This window comes from Delphinapterus leucas, chromosome 16, assembly GCF_059928025.1.
Source record: "Delphinapterus leucas isolate spDelLeu-1000000601 "Yukka" chromosome 16, BTC_Dleu_Yukka2, whole genome shotgun sequence".
NCBI classification, from domain to species: Eukaryota; Metazoa; Chordata; class Mammalia; order Artiodactyla; family Monodontidae; genus Delphinapterus; species Delphinapterus leucas.
The window spans coordinates 50,429,313-50,450,407 of NC_143144.1; the positions used below are offsets into that span (position 1 = coordinate 50,429,313).

General features: G+C 45.1%; 1 protein-coding gene across 3 annotated transcripts in view; it reads right to left on the reverse strand.

Annotated features, from left to right (window-relative positions):
- LIPA (lipase A, lysosomal acid type) overlaps positions 1–21,095 on the reverse strand; it is a 100,387-nt gene that overhangs the window by 5,365 nt on the left and 73,927 nt on the right. For all 3 annotated transcript variants that reach the window (XM_022569398.3, XM_022569397.3, XM_089897900.1), the window contains exons 4-8: positions 9,096–9,294; positions 7,875–7,984; positions 6,195–6,331; positions 3,328–3,474; positions 2,371–2,442 (exon numbers count right to left, since the gene is read on the reverse strand). In XM_022569398.3, coding sequence (XP_022425106.2) covers positions 2,371–2,442; positions 3,328–3,474; positions 6,195–6,331; positions 7,875–7,984; positions 9,096–9,294 — 665 coding nt within the window. The remainder of the gene's footprint in view (positions 1–2,370; positions 2,443–3,327; positions 3,475–6,194; positions 6,332–7,874; positions 7,985–9,095; positions 9,295–21,095) is intronic.

Sequence of the window (21,095 nt, forward strand, 5' to 3'; positions counted from 1 at the left end):
CATGCCACGGAGCAGCTGGGCCCGTGAGCCGTGGCCGCTGAGCCTGCACGCCCGGAGCCTGTGCTCCGCAACGGGAGAGGCCACAACAGTGAGAGGCCTGCGTACCACACACAAAAAAGGGCTGGAACAAGAGCAGGAGCCTGGATTACAGCCAATCCAAGAGCTCTAGGCAAACCCAACGCCAGTGCGGGCCTGCAGCACAAAAGGCTGGAGGACTACCGTGCTGTGACATGCAACAGGGTAGTCTGACAGCTTTGGCCACCACATTCCCAAGGGTACCTGAAAGGCTAGGGATGGCGGTCACCTGTGCTCTGCTGAGGCATGGGGGTGCCAGCGTGGGCCGCTCAGCATCAGCCTCCAGCTCAGCTCAGTCGTCCTCCACACAGGGGAGCACTGACTCTTGAGGTGACAGAAACTGGACCTTACTGAAAAATGTCCATTAGGTAAGAGGGTAAAAATGCTCAGAAAGATAAGGCTCTTCTGATGGCAGGGCATACAGAGAAAACAAGCGGCTCTAGATGGAGAAGTGCCTGGGGAGAAAAGTAGGGGACTGAGTGGACGCTTGGGGGTGAACATCTGAGGGCTCCTGAAGGTTTCGGGACATCCCTTCAGAGGTAAAGGTGTGATCCTCAGCACGTCATGAGCTACCTGCCTTCCAGATGCCCCTCTTCTAGGCCAAACTCTGGTACTGAGTCCCTGACGCTTAACACTAGGCCTTACAGTCACTACCGGGCTAAAAGCCTCAGGCCGGGTCCTGCCTGGTTCCACAGGGATAAGCCCAAGGAGAGATAACTGATAGCACTCGCAACTGACAACGTTCCTGGGACAACTGAGGAAGGATACCAGTGATGTCCCGGGTCAGAGGTTCCCAAATCCAGTTGGGCAGAAGAATCTAATGGGCAGAATTTTTTAAAAATATAAATTCTCACGACTCAGCACCAGAAAGAAATGAAGTACTGATGCACATGACAACTTGGGTGAATCTCAAAATAATGATGCTGAGAGAAGCCAGACAAAAACAAATATATACAGTATGATTATATTTAGACAAAACTCTGGAAAATTCAAAGTAACCTATAGTGACAGAAAGCAGATGGGTCGCTGCAGATGGGAGAGGGTGGAGGGGGTACTCAAGGGGGCTTCTGGGGGTGACAGATACGTTCACTGGTTTGATTGTGGTGATGGCTTTGCAGGTGTATATCTATGGCAAAACATACTACCTTGTACACTTCAAATATTGTAGGTCACTTATACCTCGACAAAGATGTTTAAAAAAAATAAAGGTATACACACTGCAGTCCGAATGAATTAGAATCTCTAGGGATGGGACACAGGAGGCTTTGTGTTTAAAAGCCTGGATTGTAGCTAATCCAACAGCTCTACCACAAACCCAATATCCCTTACTTTTTAAAAATAATATTATATTAAAAAGTGTACTTTTAAAGGCAACTCACATGATTCTGATACAGGCAGTGACTGCCAGTCGTTTGAAGATTGCTGCCCAAGGCACTCACTGCATCTTGGTTTGACGCTTAAATGGTAAGTTATTTCATATTTAAAAAGAATTTTGGGGGAAAAATTATACAAAAACATGTCCTGAGGTAGAAAAAGTCCCTGACATATTGTCAGGTGAAAAAAAACAGCTATAAAAGAGTAAGAAGAAAAGTAAACAATCTATTTCTGCAATTATGATTTCTATCTATATCCTTAACCACTTCTTTCTGAAATGATACGCAGCAAGAGATACGGAGTAGAATGCAGAGACATTTTATATCCCTGGTACACATTCTCTATCTCTGTGTGGGATTACAGAACAATTTTATTTTTCACCTTATGAGAATTTTTATTATTATACTCGTATGTAATTTATAAATTTTCTAGAATGAACATGCATACTTTCGTGATGTGTGATCATACACTCAAAACTCTATTTTAAAATTTAGTGTCTCTTACTTATATCCTTGACTGATTTAGCTCTGTTTCTCCACTGATGTTTCAGGCATACAATGTTCATAGGTTAATGCTGAAATAGCAGCTTCTATCTCCAAAGCTGCTCTAAAATCTTGCTTTCTGGAGCAACACAGAAATAAAATAAATCTGGGACTCAATGAAAAACTGACAGAGGGGAGGGGGAAGAAAAGAACAAACAAGTCAACCCCAATAGCTGTTTGGTGAACTCACACCGTAGTACAGTCTGCCCCAGGGAGGATAACACAAGCGACATAGAGATAGTGACGGGAGCCCAGGACTCAGGAAGGAAAGCAGCTCAGATGTGTAAGCAGACTACCTTTCTATTTGCTTCATGGAATGCACAGAACTTTCTAAGGCCGATGTTCCACAAACCCCCCACTGTACTCCTGGAATGCGTACCTGGCTCCAGTGTAACATATTTTGCACAGAAGTTCCGGCAGGAGAGTGTGTGGCATACACAGCCACTCTAGACTGTAAAATAAACATGTGGAAATAAAGAATGAAAACAGCCTGAAGGAGGCATTGATAATAAACACAGTTTGCACCTTGAAGCATTAAGAACTACAGAGCCACAATCTCAAATACGTGAGATTAAGAGCAGGAAAAAAAATTCTTTGACTACAAATACGTCCTGTAAAAATATGAATAACCACACATACACACACAGAATACACATGAAGGATATACAGCAACATGGTAACTGTGGGGCTGTACTGGTTGAGATTACTGCTCATTTTTATTTTCTTCTTCATATTTTTCTGAATTTCCAAAATTTTATATAACAATCATACCTTGCTTTTATTCATCAGAAACAAGAAAAATTAACATCCCTTAAAAATTCCCTAGAGCCTTCATTCCAGAATTTTAAGACCTGTTTTCAAAATACAACATGACAAACTACGAATGTATTTAGAAACACCAGCACACTGCTGGCCAAGGGTTTACATTTTATAAAATAAATAAATAAATGTATATATACATGGGTGGGTATGTGCCTGTGTGTGTGTGCAAATGGCCATTCCAAATTTAAACACATTTATAGTAATTATTTTGAAGAAAAAGATCACTATAATAAATATAAATATTGCAATTTAAATGATGACCGATCTCCCTCATTCCATAGTTTCCACATAGGTACAATGTAGGAAGCTGACAATGGCTGGCCTGAGGTTAGCCGTAAATGGTGTTCCAGGTACCTGCCAAGGTTGATTCTTATACCCGTTAAATGAAAGAGCCTTTAGAGCTCTAATGAGGTCATTCCTGCCTCTCCCACACCCTCCAACACAAAGAAGCACATTCACAGATAAAATAAAATCACTGACAGTTTAAAGCAAGTGTTATTGTAAACATACATACCATATTTAAATTTCTCTCATTAAATCCACACATAACAAAAAAGACATTTCCGCAAAGCTCCTTCAGAATGACATGAGTACAAACATGTATACTCAGCCACTTCACAAACGTACTCTGGGGAAGAAATTCTTTAACCCCAAATAAGTCCTGCAAAATAAAAAGAATATCTCAGCATTTCCTTCTGGTGTATGGCCTCCACGTCCCACCTCACAAGCAGACACATGCCAATCGTGTCCACGGATGGCCTCAGAAGAGAAATGGCCACCAGTGGGCATTCAAACTAGGACACCTGTGTGATACGTTTACTAAGGCAATAGCAGATATTACAGATGTGTATTTAAAGTCTCAAACGAAAAAAAGAAGGCAAAAAATCACATAGGTCCACAGAAGACTTCTACAGTGGGAGGGGGCCTGAATGATCCCTGATCCCAGGGCCATCCCCAAAGTTTCATCTGACTTTGATGGATTGCTAGTGACTTCTGAGAAAGAGTTGAAACTGTGGTCGGTCAGCAATGTGTCTGCTTAGGACACATACATCTGATCCGATGCTACTGGCCAGTGGGCCAAATCCTGCCCACTGCCTTTTGGGGTTTTTTAATACTTAATACAAAATTTACCATTTTAACCATTTTTAAGTGTTCAGATCAGCAGCACTAGTACATTCACATTGTTCTGCAACCATCACTACTATCCACCCATCTCCAGAACTCTTTCAACATCTCAGACTGAAACTCTGTACCCATTTAAACAATAACTCCCCATATCTCCTCTGCCAGCACTGCCTGTTTTTATAAAGTTTACTGGAACACGGCCATGCTTTTCTCTATACACATTGTCTCTGGCTGTTTTCACAAGACAAAGGCAGAGGACTTCCCTGGTGGCACAGTTGTTAAGCATCCACCTGCCAATGCAGGGGACATGGGTTCAAGCCCTGGTCCGGGAAGATCCCACATGCCACGGAGCAACTAAGCCTGTGTGCCACAACTACTGAAGCCCACGTGCTCTAGGGCCCGCGAGCCACAACTACTGAGCACATGTGCCACAACTACTGAAGCCACGCGCCTACAGCCCGTGCTCCGCAACAAGAGAAGCCACCGTGATGAAAAGCCCGGGCACCACAACGAAAAATAGTCCCCGCTCACCGCAACTAGAGAAAGCCCACGCACAGCAACGGAGACCCATCGCAGCCAAAAAAAAAAAAAGACAAAGGCAGAGTTCAGTAGTTGAAAGAGAAACCATATGACCCACAAAGCCAAAAATATTTATTATCTGGACCTTTAACAGAAAACATCTGCTGACTCCTGGTGTACATCAGACCTGACCAATGGCCCCTGGACCTGTGCTCAAGTATTTCTGGGGCAATCATTATGCCCTCAAGGCAGATCGTCGTGTACATGTGTAATAGGAAATAGGAAAAAGATGTTCTTTATAGTGAACCCAAATTTGTCTCCTTATAATTTACCTTTTCGTTGATGCCCACCCTCTGGAGGGACAAGCAGAGTGAAAAATTCAAATGCCTACAAAGGCAGTTTTATGGGTTGAATTGTGTCCCTCCCGAAAAAGATATGTTGAAGTCCTAATTCCCTGTATCTCAGCATGTGATATTATTTGGAAATAGGGTCTTTATCAAGGTACTCAAGTTACATAGTTGGATACTGTCTACACTGAAACAAAACAATACATTTCTCTCTGGACCTATATAGGTATACAAATTCACACACAAGGTCTATAGGAAAAGACCCCAGGCTGAGCACGGTGCTTAATTCTGAGGTAGGTGCTAGGAGAAGCCTTGGTAGTTGAAGGGTACTTTATTCGTAATCTCTGAATTGTTTATAATGAAAATCGAAGGTTCTGTTATCCAAGGTATTTAAAATAAATGTGGTTAGAGGGGCCCACATCTTACCTGCCTGTCTGATCACTGGTACAGAGAATCCCATCTTAGGTGAGAGTCAGATTCTGAGGTCAGAGTATAGTCTATATGTCCTGTGAACATGCTTCTTAAATGGCCAAGAGATATGTATAAGTATATATTTCTGTATAGGATTTCATATGTGTGTGTACACACCTATCATACATAAAACATAGACAGTGCGTGCGTAACAGACCATCTGGCCTCAGCCGGCTCTCAACTCCTCATAAAAACTGCTTCCTGGGCTTCCCTGGTGGCGCAGTGGTTGAGAGTCTGCCTGCTGATGCAGGGGACACGGGTTCGTGCCCCGGTCCGGGAAGATCCCACATGCCGCGGAGCAGCTGGGCCCGTGAGCCATGGCCGCTGAGCCTGCGCGTCCGGAGCCTGTGCTCCACAATGGGACAGGCCACAACAGTGAGAGGCCCGCGTACCGCAAAAAAAACAAAAAAACCTGCTTCCTCCTTGAGCAAATCCTGGAGAGTTCACACATTGAGCTCCGATGAAGTTACTGGCCTCTGCTTAGGGGCCATATAATAAAATATAATAGATCACCCTCAGCGTGGTCAGGGTCGGGCATGTGGAATAGCACATCGCCTGTCTCCCATCTGCTGCCTACTCCTAGGCACAGACCCACCCTATGGAATAAAGGGCAACTTCAGGGAGGTTTAAGGTTTAAGCTATGCTCTCCTTGTAAGGTGGATGGGGATTTGCACTGACGTGTTAGCCATGAGAACAGGGAGTTCCAGTGTGGAGTTAAGGACACCTTCCCTGGTTCCCCCGGATCTGGAAGTAGGGGTGAAAGGGGAAAGAAAAACCACGGAGAGAGGAAAACCCACTGTTCCATTGATAGCAAAACACAGGGGAGGAAGACACACCTTCTTCCTCTATAGGCCAATTCTTCAGAACCAAAAAGGAAATCTGTGAGGGAAGGGAGTGGAGGTGGGGGGAATCCAAGTACCTTAATGAGAAGATCTGAAAATCGTCCTAATTTAACTAGAGGGCTAGTAGCGAACTGGGCTGAGGCCACGGGAGCCAGGGCAAAAAACATTTTAATCTTTTTGGCCAGCTCCGGGATCCGTGAAAATGCTATGAAACCTGTGGGAACAAAAGGAAAATAAGAGAATTCCATCTTCTGGGACTTTTCTCTGAAAAGGCAAGGGCAGGCATGCGTGTCGCCTTCTAGTGGCAATCTGAGACCTGTGCAAGCAATGCCAGGAGGCAAAACTCCTGAAACGAGGGTCTCTGAACTCCTATGTGCACAAACACTGAATTTGATTAAACCAGTAAATCAAGTTTTGCTAAGTGCTTGTTTTGATTTTCAGCCTACATATGCACTGGAAGAAATCCGGGTTTCTAGAACCAGAAGATGTTTCCCGTTCCTTTAATGATGTAAGCCAGGGAATCGAAGACTATTCCTAACAGCTCCACCCCACTGTGTCCATCCCCTACTGCTCCCCCTCCATCACCAAGAATGATGTACGAAGGTGCTCAACGCAGTCGCCAAGGACTCGAAAGGAACTTACATATTTAGAATCCTCTAGCTTCAAAATATCTTTTAGCTTCCTCTCAGGTCACTTCTTGCCTTAAACTTGGCCCCAGAATGTCAATTTTGAAAGCAGTGGGGCAAAGGACACCAATGGACAGGTCATGGAAGAACGAATATAGATGCAGAAAATACTTAAGTCCATTAATAAGGAGGGCAATTACGTCCATGTTACTTGTTGCTTGAAGCCTCTCGAGGTGACAAAGAGGAGTGGTAGTGAGGGCAAGGCAGCTTAACTACGTATAGGGAGACACTTCAAAGCATTCATACCTTTCACATCATAGTTGTCTTCTAGGAATGTATTCTAAGAAGATTGTGTGATAGGAACACAAAGATATGAGTCATAGGAAACGCCAACAGGGGAATTAAATAAATTATGGGACAGGTCTCTAGTCCCTAATCAGAGGAACTCTTGTTTGCTCGAATTATGAGCATTTTTTGGGGGGGAGGGGGGGTAGGCCACGACGCGTGGCTTGAAGGATCTCATTGCCCGACCAGGGATTGAACCCAGGACGAGACAGTGAAAGCTCAAAGTCCTAACCACTAGGCCACCAGAGAACTCCTGGCAATTTTTATTTTTTTAAAACTTTGCTAAATTTTCTGTTTCTGTTTACAATGAACACATAATACTTTTATCATCAGCATAAATTAAAAATATATATGACTTTACAAAATTATTTGTAAATAAAGTGTACTATGGCATCCTTGGAGCTAGCTTTATTCTACTTCACTTTAAAAAATCAGTGTATTTCCTTGTTTTCTTTATAAAAGTCTCTGCACTTATACAACTTCCTGTTTTCTACTCTCTCACATCCCCATATCACTTAACTAGGAAAATATGTAATAGGCTGTGGTTTACATTGATTCCTTCAATCAAGGGAACCATACACCATGTTCATCTATTTATGTTTGTCTGAATTTCCAGAGAAGACTCAATATTACCAAAATTCTTTGCCCTATTCATTATTTCTGCCTGGCATTAAAAAACAAACACAAAACTCTATCTGAACATTATTTCTTTTATATTTCACTTTTAAGAAGGAACAAACAGTAATAAAACATTATATCAACCTCCCATCTTTATTTTATACATACCTATCGTGGTGCCTTGAGAATGACCCACATAATACACTTGTTCTTGGCCAGTTTTATTCAGAATGAAGTTAATTGAAGCTGGTAGGTCATAATTTGCCATCTCATCGTAGCTGTAATCCAAAAAAGGAAATTTTTCATTGAGACATTGCATGCAAATACAACAGCATACAAGTGTGCTGCTTGATGAGTTATCACAAACTGAACACAGCTGGGTAAACCAGCCCTGAGCACAGGGAACCGAACATTACCAGCGCTGCAGAAGCCTCCCTGGGCTCCTTGCTAACCATGCCTCCCCAAAATAACCACTATCCTCCTTTCTTAAACCATAAATTAGTTTGATCCATTTGGGAACTTTTCTATGAATGGGATCAAACAGCGTGTATCATTCTGCATCCGACTTCATCTTTGCCGTCACATACAGCTGTCGGCTGGTCATTGTGTAAATACATGACACTTTATTTGTTCACTCACTGCTGATGGGCATTTGGTAGTTTCCAATTTCTCACTATTACAAATAGTGTAACAACGAGTATATTCTTGGAGATGCCTTTGGTAAGAGCTCTCATTCCTGTGTTTCACGGCCTCAGGTAGGTTCTGGTTTTACAAATGGGGAAGCAAGCCCGAAGGAGTCATGGTGCTGACTTTCTCTAATGCCTGGTACAGAGACACAGCCCTGAACCTGTACGCATGTGTACTGACTGTAACCACCACTTGCGCTGTGCCAGGCTCTGTGCCAGCCTCTTTCCTTGTGTCCTCTCCCTTAAGCCCCCAGTGACCTTATGAGAAAGGTATTTATTATCCCCACTTTACAAAAAGGCAACAGACACAGGGCTTATGTCACATGCCTAATATCATGCAGTGGTAGAGGTAGAAGTAAGAGAGAGAAGAGAACTTCTAGAAATAAGAGGAGTGGATACTTGCAGGACGTGTTTATGGAGGAAGGGAGAAGGGTATGGTACACAATTTACACAGCGACACCCGCACCACCAGGAATGTCAAAATAACTAAAAATCCCTTATTGAATGTAACCCATAAATGTAATCATTTATTTATAATTTGCCTTACTGCTATTTATTAAATTCCTAACAAGGCATAAAACTTTTCATAAACCATTAGTTTCCCATCATATGATCTTGAGTTTCCTGTCTATTTGCCTCCCCAGTGTCTATGTTGAGGGTACCAAGGAAAAAGACCCCCCCGTCATAATCAATTCAAAGATACCTGAAGGCCCAGAACTCATCTTGGTCTATGGAGAGGGTCTTGTGTTTCCGAGACCAGGTGTTTCCCCTGCTGTTCCCCATCCACACATCAAAACCCGCGTCTGCCAGAATGAAGCCCAGGCTGGTGTTGGGCAGGTTTGTGACCCAGTTACTGGAATCTGCCAGCAAGCCATGCTGCAGGAACACAACTGGTTTGGGACCTGGAAAGCAATCATGTTTAGGAGTTAGCAGCACTAAGCTTCAAAACAAACATGATATTTTGCTAATCAGAAAAGTCACAAAAGATCACAAAGCAAATAATGAAACAGAAACAAGACTGAGGTAGCATTATCATTCCGTGGTAACTGTACTATATGTACTTGTGTGAAGGGCGCTTGGGAGCTGTACGTTTTCCTTGGGCACATTAAGACACTTCTCACACACCCAAGGTGCTCTGGGGCTGGGCCATGAGGAAGAAGACTGGACCTTAAAAGACCAGGAAGTCAGGCTAAGCAAGAAAAGACCTTGGCAACATATGGGGAGCAGTGGGGCAGGACTGCCTTGTTCCAAGAGGCGCTGCTGCTGGTCACCAGTCAGAGAGAAGGAGCGTGGGCACTGCGGTGGCCCCTGCTGGGGAAAGGAGAGTTAGAGCGAGGCAGAAGGAGAGCACGATGGGGGCCAGATTCCTTGTGCTGGTTCCAACCTGTGCCTCTTTAGACACTTAGTGAAACCTGAGGCTGTGCAGCCAACTTCACAGGGCAGAGTCCTGAGAAAGGAGGACGGGTTTCAGTGGGGGTGGGAGAACCGAGGAGGGGAGAGCAGGATAGAGAGTGGGGCAGCCAGGCCAGGACTGAGCTGGAAGGGGGGTCAGGTGCCAGTTTTCAGGGACCAGGAGTCAGCTGCCTACCTTTTCTTTCTTTTTTTTTTTTCTTTAACATCTTTATTGGAGTATAATTGCTTTACAATGTCGTGTTACTTTCTGCTGTATCACAAAGTTAGTTTCAGCTATACGTATACATATATCCCCACATCCCCTCCCTCTTGCGTCTCCCTCCCACCCTCCCTATCCCACCCGTCTAGGTGGTCACAAAGCACGGAGCTGATCTCCCTGTGCTAGGTGGCTGCTTCCCACTAGCTACCTGTTTTACATTTGGTAGTGTATATATGTCCATGCCACTCTCTCACTTCGTCCCAGCTTACCCTTCCCCCTCCCCATGTCCTCAAGTCCATTCTCTACATCTGCGTCTTTATTCCTGTCCTGCCCCTAGGTTCTTCAGAACCATTTTTTTTTTTAGATGCCATACATATGTGTTAGCACACGGTATTTGTTTTTCTCTGCCTACCTTTTCTTGATGGGGAATATTTCAAATTCCCCTGAAATCTCTCTGCACTTCCCTCCCTAACCCCATAGAAGGCTTCAAGGGAGAAATTTAGGAGTTGGCAAGTTGAAGATATACCAGGAAACTCTTTAAGCATCACCAACAAATAACTTCTGGATTCCCACAGGCAATTAGGAGCCACTGACACTTTCCCAGGAGGTGAGCGTAAAGCCCAGGGAAGTGCAGGCGGCCAACTCAGGCATGTGCCCACCATGCATGTGTGCCCACCATGCATGTGTGCCCACCATGCACGTGTGCCAATTATGGTAGCTGAGGGGCTTCCAACAATACCTGCAAATACCCCCACTGCAGCCCGTACCTACCATTCACCCCTGCACGAGGCTTAAAACATTCCCAGACCCCTCGCCCTACACTCCATTGAAGGGTTTCCCAAAGTTCCTGTATCTTCCCTGTACATTGAACTTCCATGGACTTGGCTTTGCCTAAAACAACCACTACTGCAATCCAGGTTATAAAGAGTCTCTGTTTAATAGAAAAAGAAACAAAGAAAATATGTTTAATTACTTTGGAATTTAAATAAACTGTTTACATTAAAGGGTAATCTGTGGACATCCATTAACTCCATGCCACAATCAGCTGGGTACCTACAAAATGAAAGTAACTGCACAAGGACAAAGAGAACACACCTACACACACACACACACACACACGCGCGCACGCGCACAACCAGACCATGCAGACCCCAGGGTGACAGCAAAGCCATCCAGTGTGTGTCGGGGGAGGGGGTGGTGGAGAAAACTCAGTGATTTGTTAAGACACCTGTCACGGGGGAAGGGAGCGGATCGAAGTCACTTGTTTTTCTAATTCTCTTCTTGTTTGTTGGGATTCCCCCATCCCTCACTTCAAGCTGAATATGAAAGCTCAATGAACAGATAGAAAAGATGGCACCAGGTAGGAAGAAAATAGTGAATCTGTTCTTGAAAAGCCAGGTGTTTTCAAATCTGGAGGATCCGGGCCAAGAGATGCAAAGCATATGGCAGACCCCACGGCTTTCTCGTGGGAAATGCCAGCAGGGGAGGAAAGGGGCTGGCATGGAAAGGCACATGGCTGAGAAATGGCACCTCAGCAACCTCAGGCCTCTCAGCTGTGTCCTACTCATTCATCTGAAGAGTTTTTACTGAGAATTCTACCGTATAATAAGCAGTGCACTAGAAGTTAAAAGAAATCGAGTGATTCAAAACACACGTTACATCTTGTATAAACCTGTCCTGGTACCTACCATGTGTTAGTCACTGTGTTAGATTCAGGGACACGAAAGTGGGTAAGCCATGCTCCCTCCCCCACGGAGCTCCATTCTAGTGAAGGAGACAGACACACGATGACCTTCTAGCCCAGTGTGGAAAAGGTCAGACCACCACGCAGGAAAGCCCAGAGGAAAGAGAAAAGTACTCAGCCAGGGGAGTAATATTCGAGCCGGTTCTTAAGTAAGAGACAGACTGCCCCACAAAGGGTTTGGGTGAAGAAACGGCAGCCTGGATTGGCAGAGAACTGGCACTGCATCCCAGGCCTCAGCCAGATGGGACCCCAGAGTGTACTGTAAAATGTAAACGCTCCCTACAGGAGTCTGATGCACAGGCAGCTCGGGGAACCGCTGGTAGGGCATGGTGCCTTGTCTGACCTGGGCATAGAGGGGATATGAAGGACTTCCTTCAGGGGTGCACATCCTTGCAGGTGTGGCCAGCTCCCTTTCCTCCCAGAACAAAAGGGGCCTCTAAGGAGGAAGCTGCAGAGGATACAACCCACTGGGCTTCCCATGCCCGTGATTCCATTAGACATGATGGGCCACCAACAAAGAGAAAATATTAACAAAACCCATCCTGGGATGGAAAATGGGTGCTAAACTGCTTGTCCCTTCCCTCTGGCATTTAGCGAATGCAAAAGGGCAGCAGAATAGACAAGGGCACTGTGACGGGCCTACCCACATGTCTGCCAGCTTCTCCCACCTGCTCCTAAGAGGGGGGGAGTGGGGAGAAAGGAAGGCATTATGTCATCTTTCCCATCCCGCCACCAATCAAGGATTTAAGGATTTGCAGGAAAAAGAAGTTTCTCTCTAGGAGGGTTAAACCTACTGCCATTCACACCTTCCAGTGAATTACTTTAATCAGATTTCTTTTCATCCTGCTGAGAGAAGCTGATTGAATTAACAGCTAGCTATATTATTATGCACCCCTGTGCTCTAAGGCACTGTGCTGAAAATCCTATGAAGTTAGTACTATCTCCATTTAACAGAACAAGAAATTGTGGCTAACAGAAGTCAAGTAATTTGCACAAGATTGGATAAGAGCTAAAAAGTGGGGGAGCTGGGATTCGAATCTACATAAGTCTAATGCCAGGGTCCATGCTCTTAGCGGTTTTGCTACGGGAAAGGCTAACAACAGAGAGTCATTCCACAACATACAGAGGCCCTCGGGGAATGACAAGCCAAAGACAGAAAGCTATTTTGGAGGGAGTTGGACCAAGTGCTTGGAAGAAAGGAATCTCTAGTAGATGGATGGAGGAGACAGAGAACAGGAGGCCAGGCCACGATATGCAACCTTGCCCGCTCAGGCAATTCTTCCAAGGACCAGCCTAGCCCACACACTCCAGCACCTGCAGCCTGGTCTGTCTTTGAGCAACAAACCAACAGGTCAGGACAAGGGCTGCATTCCTGCTGTGCCCTGCAATTAGCTTGTCCAAACTGGCTGTACGAGGGCTGGGGGCTGAGGGAAAGGCCTAAAAGTACCTTGGCTCAGAGAGGGCAAGTGAATTCTTCACAGTCACCTACGTAGTTAGCACAGAGCCAGCAAAGAAATGCAGCCCGGTGACAGGCCGCCACGGCGCTGCCTGCCTGATGGGGCCAAACATGGGTGGAAGCCGGGAGGGGATTACTCAGCCTCCAAAAATGAATCTGCTGAGCCCACAGCCTCACAAGAGGAAGATGACCGGGTGCACGGGGAAGTTCCTCCTACCTCCCAAGCACTGGCCTTCTCTACCAGGGCAGTGTCTGGACAGGCCTCCAACTTGCTCAAAAATGGTGTGAGAAATCAGCTGAGGTCCAACAAAGAACCAAAAGAAGGAGGAAGAGAGGAGGAGATCACAAAGATCAGCACGTTGGCATGAAACAGGCTTTGGTTCTTACTGGATATGTAACCCTTTAGAATTTACTCAATCTCTCTGGAGTATCGATGTCCTTTTCTAAAGTGGGGATGGTACAATGGCTGATAAGTAATAGTGACTCACAATAATAATAAATGTACAAATGTAATAAATCATTACTAGAACGCAAACTCTGTGAAGAAAGACAACATGAAGTGGCATTCTTTAGCCGAGAAAAGGCTAATGGCAAAAGGAACTTAGCAGACGTGATTAAGGATCTTGAGATGGGGTAGCATCTGGGATTATCTGGTGTGCCCAGCGTAATCACAAGGCTCCTGCTAAGAGGGTCAGAGTCAGAGAGAGACTGGAAAATGCTACCCTACTGGCTTTGAAGATGGAGGATGGGGCCAGAAGCCGAGGAATGTGGGCAGCGTCCAGATGCTGGAAAAGGCAAGTGAATGGATCTTCCCCAAGTGCCTCCAAAAGGCAGCCCTACGAACACCTTGATCTTAGGACTTCTGGCCTCCAGAAGAGTAAGGTAATAAATTTATGCTGTTTTCAGTCACTAAGTTTGTGGTAGTTTGTTACACCAGCAGTAGGAAACTAATACAGTTGGGGACGAGTTTTCACCCCCATTTTTCAGATAAGGACTCTGAGGCACAGTGTGGCTAAGTAACCTGTGCAGAGTTGCACAGCCACCAATCCCAAACCAGGACTCAGAGGCGGGCAGGATGTCTCCTGGGCCTGAAGAAGAGAGAGACCTGGCTGCTTGCTAGATTGGCAGGAGCCTCCATGACCTAAAATCTTCTAGCAAAGCTTAGAAGACAGGCTGTAAGTGGCATAAGGGCCCCCCATCTCCTTCTGCAAAGGCAGGTTCTAGATAAAATGGCAACAAGGACCTGGCTTATCGTGCACACGCATCCCTGGCACCCCATACTGAGTAATACAAAGTCGGGATCACCCCTCACTTTAGACCTCTCTGCAGCCATCCATGGGACTGGACAAAGCCAAAGTCCAAGGGCTGGTTCAACCACGCCAAAGAGAGGTTGTCGATCACCCAAAGAGCCAGGGCCCTGGGGACTTCCTGAATCTGCCCTGACTACTTAAGACAAACTCTAGCCAGCACTGTGGCATCTGGCGGATTTGCTGTTATTATGACTATTCATCAGTAACAGCTACCCATCATGCACCACGTTTCACATGGATTATACTGTTGCAAAGAGAGCTGTTAAGATCCACCCCCATGTTACAGGTGATGCCTGGAGAGAGAGGTTAGGTAACCTGCTCTGAAACAATCACCTAAGCAGTGAGCCAGAAGTGAAACCCAAGCCAGCCACATTCTAAAGTCCTTGCTTGTAACCACTACTCTAAAGAAAACTTCATTCAAAAATAAAGAGGTAGGGGACAGGGGGAGTGCTTATAAATATTCCGTTTGTACGTGGCCACTTCAAATCAAGCCAAGCACTATTTCCTAAAAGTGGCTACATATCAAAATCATCTGGGGGCACTTCATGCACATTTCTGCCCTTGGTTCTGATTTAGGGAATCAGGAAGTCCAGAGATGGAGCCTGGAAATATTTATTTTCAGCAAGCTCCCTCAGCTCTTCTGATGTAGCCCATCCATAGCTGTGTTCAAAGTGGATTCATTAAAAGGGGAGCATGTCCAGTCCTCTGCTGCACCAGGCTGGCCCAGAGAAGAGGCCAACCAGACGCGAAGATCCCGGGTCCAGCATCCAAGCGGCCTCTAAAGGTAGTTCTAGGGCCTCCTACTCCAGAATAATCAAGAGCAGACTTTTATTTATCCACAACAGGGGACGACTGGGTGAATTTTTGTAGTCTAATTCTAATTTGAAGAATTGGCCTCAAAGACAGCCTAAAACACTGTCAACAAATAACATTAGTGGGAAGGCTCGGCCACAACACCTTATATTCACTGGAGGGAGAAATAAGGAGAGGCTTATCTCCAAAGCACTCATCACCAGGAACTTAAGCAATGGAAGCTGGTATGCAGGTTATCTAAATCAAGCACTTTGCATGCTGTCCCTTGATCAGAGACATTGCTGCAGTGCTAAGAGCCCAAGGGGCAGACATGCCATCACAAGCCATGGGAATCCTGCCTTTACTACCAACCACCAGCTACTTTATAATAAGCAAGTTAATTAACCTCTGTAACCTTGGTTTCCTCCTCTGTTAACAGGGGGTAATAAGAGCCCTTACATCCAAGAGCTGTGTGACAAGTCATGTGACAGTTCACAGAGTGCAGCACATGGCCCACCACAGGAAGCGTTCAGAAAGGCATGCAGACCTTGCCACTGCCCAGATCACTGCACTCACATTTCATAGTCACCCTGCTGGAAAGGGGGTGACCCTCGGCAGAAGGAAACACAATAGTGCCGTGATTACAGAGCAGGGAAGAAAAACACCCCATCCTCAGGATGCCATTCGCCCCACCAGCCGCAGTGGTGGTCACTTTGATCGCTAAGCAACAAGAAGGCAGCAATCGGTCCGTCTCATTCACTGCAGCCTCCGTGGCACCCAATGCTGAGTCTGCCACGTGGTGCTCGCTCCAGGCAAATTTGATGAATAAAAGCAATAATGAAGGAATAAAGGAAGGAAAGAAATAATAAAACACCCAACAGCACATATTCACACACACAGAGATACCCACCCCACATATACCATGTGCGCTTTCCAGGGCACTGCCTTAATTAGAGTTTACTGTGTACCCAGGATGGCACTACGCCATTTATGTTATCCTTCCTACGTTACAGACAGGGACCCTGAGGCATAGAAAAAAGAAATGATTTGCCCAAGGATGTAAATACAATTAGTATATGGTGGAACCGGGAACCATGTGATTACGTGACACCAAAGTGCTTGTTATCTCCATGCCAAACTGCCTTTCTGCTTCCCCTGCCCTTCTCTGCTACCACAGCCTGCCTTCAAACAGAGGTACGGTGCCTCTGAGCTCAGGAGGATCCTTAATTCAACGTGCTCTTGGGCAAGGAACATTAGAAGGTGCGGATGCTTTGGTCAACCCAGTCCCCAGGAGGACCAGGACTGTAGACGCAGGTAGACCGAAGCCTTGGGCCGGAGAGATTATCGAGTAATGAGAAAAGGTTTGGGCTCTCCGAGAGCTCATGGTCTAGTGGGGAGGACCGAGGTTATAAGCATCACCCCTGACAGAATACGCTATTATTTATTGTCTTACCTGTCTTAACTGCTATGAAGGAAACACACAAAGAGCTATGAGAATACGTGGCCAGGGGTCAGCCTGAGCAGGTGTGAGAGCTGGGGAACTCCTCCCTGAAGCGACATCGAGGTTAGGCAGCAGGCAGGGAGGGAGTACTGGAGGAGGGAGGGGTGCCGGGCACAGCGCTCTCTTCCTTTCCACTCTGACTCTTAGCCCCAGCTCCAACCTGCCAATACGAGACAAGCTGTGCTGTGCAGCTGACGCTGCCTCGTGATGCTCTGTTACGCAGAGGGTCTGAATACAGTTCCCTGCCCAGTGTGCCATCAAGGTCCAAGTGAGCCTGGGAGTGAGCTCAGGGAGCTAGAGTCAATAAGCCCGGGCACTGACTAATGGCCCTACGTCTGTCCAGTGCCACTGGGAGGAGAGGAATTACATCCCAGCTGATCAAGGCCTCTGTTTAGCTTGTTAGAGCAGTGCGTTTAGGAAATGGTTTCCTTAGGAGCCACGTACAAGGGAAGAACAGAAAACCCAGAAATTGGTCAGAAACCTAAAACGTATAATCAAAACAAAGGTTTTTTTTTTTAAACCATAGCCTGATGGTCTTTCCCCCCGAAACCTAACTCACAAGCCACGTTGTGAATTTTCAATTATGACTCAAAAAGTTCAACGGGCAACCCCACGGCAAAGTTCAAAAACCCTGTTTCTGCACGAAGGCAATTACACTCCAGAATGCACTTCACTCACCAGGCCATCAGACACATGCTGCTTTTCAGACATAAATGTTCCACGGTTGGTGCTTTTTCTGATGAATGCTTTATTTTACAGTTTATTTCCTAGTTAGGCAGAAGTAAGTCGGCCTCGCTGTTACTGTTGCTATTTTATGTATTTTAGGCAAGGCCTTTCTCTATTTCTTTGTTTTAACCAACTAAAATAAATACGCTGACTATCATAGGATCAAGTTGCTCAATACTTACTACATAAGGCCGCACACTCCAGTTCAAAGAACACTGAACCCGGAGTCAAACTGGCTGGGCCACTAACTTTTGACCTAAAGCAAATCCCCTTCCCTCTTTGAACCTAACAGTCACGCCCAGTAAAATGAGAGTGTTGCTCTAGAACCTGGGTTCCCAAACCCAAGGATTTTCCCTTGGAATCCACTAGAGAGTTATGTTAAAAATGCAAGTTCGGGCCTCTCTGGTGGCGTAGTGGTTGACAGTCCGCCTGCCGATGCAGGGGACACGGGTTCGTGCCCTGGTCTGGGAAGATCCCACATGCTACGGAGCGGCTGGGCCCGTGAGCCATGGCCGCTGAGCCTGAGTGTCCGGAGCCTGTGCTCCACAATGGGAGGGGCCACAACAGTGAGAGGCCCGCGTACCGCAAAAAAAAAAATGCAAGTTCTCCAAACTGCCGGCCCAGGCAGGACTCTGAGATCCTTCTAGTGCCAGCATCCCGTGACTTTCTGAAATAAGGCTGAGCAGATTAAAATATAACCACTTCCCTATAAAGGATGGATTTCTGAATTTCAATTCCCTTATTGGAGTTAGTGCAAAGTAGGGGTAGCTCAACACTTGATAGAGAAGTTTGCTTAACATTGAGAAACAGCCCACATACACTCCACAGGTCACTAACAGTTTTCTAAATACACATTTCAAGCTTCCTAATTAGTAGAGGTCTGACCAGACAGACAAAGGATTGCCTAAATCAGGGAATTCTTTAAAACAATGTGGAACTGGTACAAAAACAGGCATATGGATCAATGGAACAGAATAGAGAGCCCAAAAATAAACCCACACACCTATGGTCAATTAATCTCTGACAAAGGAGGCAAGATTATAAAATGGGAAAAAGACAGTCTCTTCAGCAAGTGGTATTGGGAAAGCTGGACAGCTGCATGTAAATCGATGAAGTTAGAACACATCCTCACACCATACACAAAAATAAACTCAAAATGGCTTAAAGACTTAAACACAAGACATGACACCATAAAACTCCTAGAAGAGAGCATAGGCAAAACATTCTCTGACATAAATTGTACCACTGTTTTCTTACGTCAGTCTCCCAAGGCAATAGAAGTAAAAACAAAAATAAACAAATGGGACCTAATCAAACTTACAAGCTTTTGCACAGCAAAGGAAACCATAAAAAAATGAAAAGACAACCTATGGAATGGGAGAGAATATTTGCAAATGATGCAATAGACAAAGGCTTAATCTCCAAAATATACAAACAGCTCATACAGCTCAACAACAAAAAAACAAACAACCCAATTGAAAAATGGGCAGAAGACCTTAATAAGACATTTCTCCAAAGAAGACATACAGGTGGCCAGTAGGCACATGAAAAGATGCTCAACATCGCTAATTATTAGAGAAATGCAAATCAAAACCACAATGAGGTACCACCTCACACCGGTCAGAATGCCCATCATTAAAAAGTCTACAAATAACAAGTGCTGGAGAGGGTGTGGAGAAAACGGAACCCTCCTACACTCTTGGTGGGAATGTAAATTGGTAGAGCCACTATGGAAAACAGTATGGAGGTTCCTCAGAAAACTAAAAATAGAATTACCATATGACCCAGCAATCCCACTCCTGGGAATATACCCGGACAAAACTATAATTCAAAAAGATACATGCACCCCTATGTTCATAGCGGCACTGTTCACAATAGCCAAAACGTGGAAACAACCTAAATGTCCATCGGCAGATGAATGGATAAAGACGACGTGGTACATATATACAATGGAAGAAAAAAGAATGAAATAATGCCATTTGCAGCAACATGGATGCAACTAGAGATTATCATACTAAGTGAAGTAAGTCAGAAAGAGGAAGACAAATACTATATGATATCACTTATATGTGGAATCTAAAATATGGCACAAATGAACCTGTCTACAAAACAGAAACAGACTCATAGACATAGAGAACAGACTTGTGGTTGCCAAGGGGGAGAAGGGGAGGGAGAGGGATGGACTGGGACTTTGGGGTTGGCAGATGCAAACTATTACATTTAGAATGGATAAACAACAAGGACCTACTGTAGAGCACAGGGAACTATATTCAGTATCTTGTGATAAACCATAATGGAAAAGAATATGAAAAAGAATGTCTCTATGTGTATAACTGAGTCACTTTGCTGTACAGCAGAGGCTGGCACAACACTGCAAATCAATTCTACTTCAATAAAGAAAATTTTTTTAAATAAAAATAAATCAGGGGATTCTTTACTGAGTCCACACACCCTCTGCATCTTAATATAAAATCTGTGTGTGCACAAGTGTCTATTTTATTTTACTAGAGAGAGGATCCATTGCCTTCATGCACTTCAGAATCCCAATTCTGAAGACTGCCCGATATATCTCTTAATTACGCCACCCACGCGGGCAACCTGGTGCTGCTGGTTGCTGTGAGGAACACAGAGGTGACAAAGACACAGCCTCTGCCTTCAAAGAGTGGTTGCAGGGAGGGATGGCGGGGAGAGAGAAGTACACACGTGAGTTAACCCTGAAGCAGAGGAAGAAAAACACCTCAGGAGGGGTGTTAGCAAGGCATCTGGGAGTCTGGAGGAAGTGTGTCTCCTTCATGCTCAAGCAGCATGGAGAGTTGGCAGTTAAGCTGGGTGGGGCTGGAAGGACAGGAAAAAAAAAAATGTTTTTAGGAATGCATAGAAATAAAGATGGTGGGCAGAGTGAACACCAATCCAGAGGGTTGTGTCACCAGCTGAGGCCCAGGGAGAATTTAGCAAAAGGGAAATAACTCATTTGGATTTCAACATGTGAGAGAGCAGTTCTTTGATACTTATCACAGATACAACTTCAGTTATACCATTTGCAATTTGGCTATGGTGCCAATTTAAACCTGTGCAGTTGATAAATGATAAATGTTTCTTAGATGATGGGTAAACACAGCTGGCAACCAGTGGTTCTCAAGCACTCCTCATAAACCTTGTGAAAGAGGTATTCTATCCCATTCTACAGAGGAAGTCACCGTAGACATCATAGCCCATAACTGTAATCACCAGTTTGAGGAATCATGAAGTTCTTGCACATATCCATGGTGAACTTCAAAGGTCCACTGTTGTATAAAATGAAGGTGAACAGTAAAGACAACAGCTAGGACAAAATATTAAGGAATGGTGTTATCTTCATTTATGAGGCTCATGAAGATTGCTGAGTGGCAATATCATATAATTATACCTGGGCTCTACGAAGCTTAATCCTGCAAAACTACATAAGACGGATGAGAACAGGGAGGTTGGCAGAAAGGAGAGCAGTTGGCATGGGTAGAGGAGCCATGTGGCCAAGTCCTGTGATCATAAAAAACTTCCAGTGATCCCCAAGTGAGGCTCTACA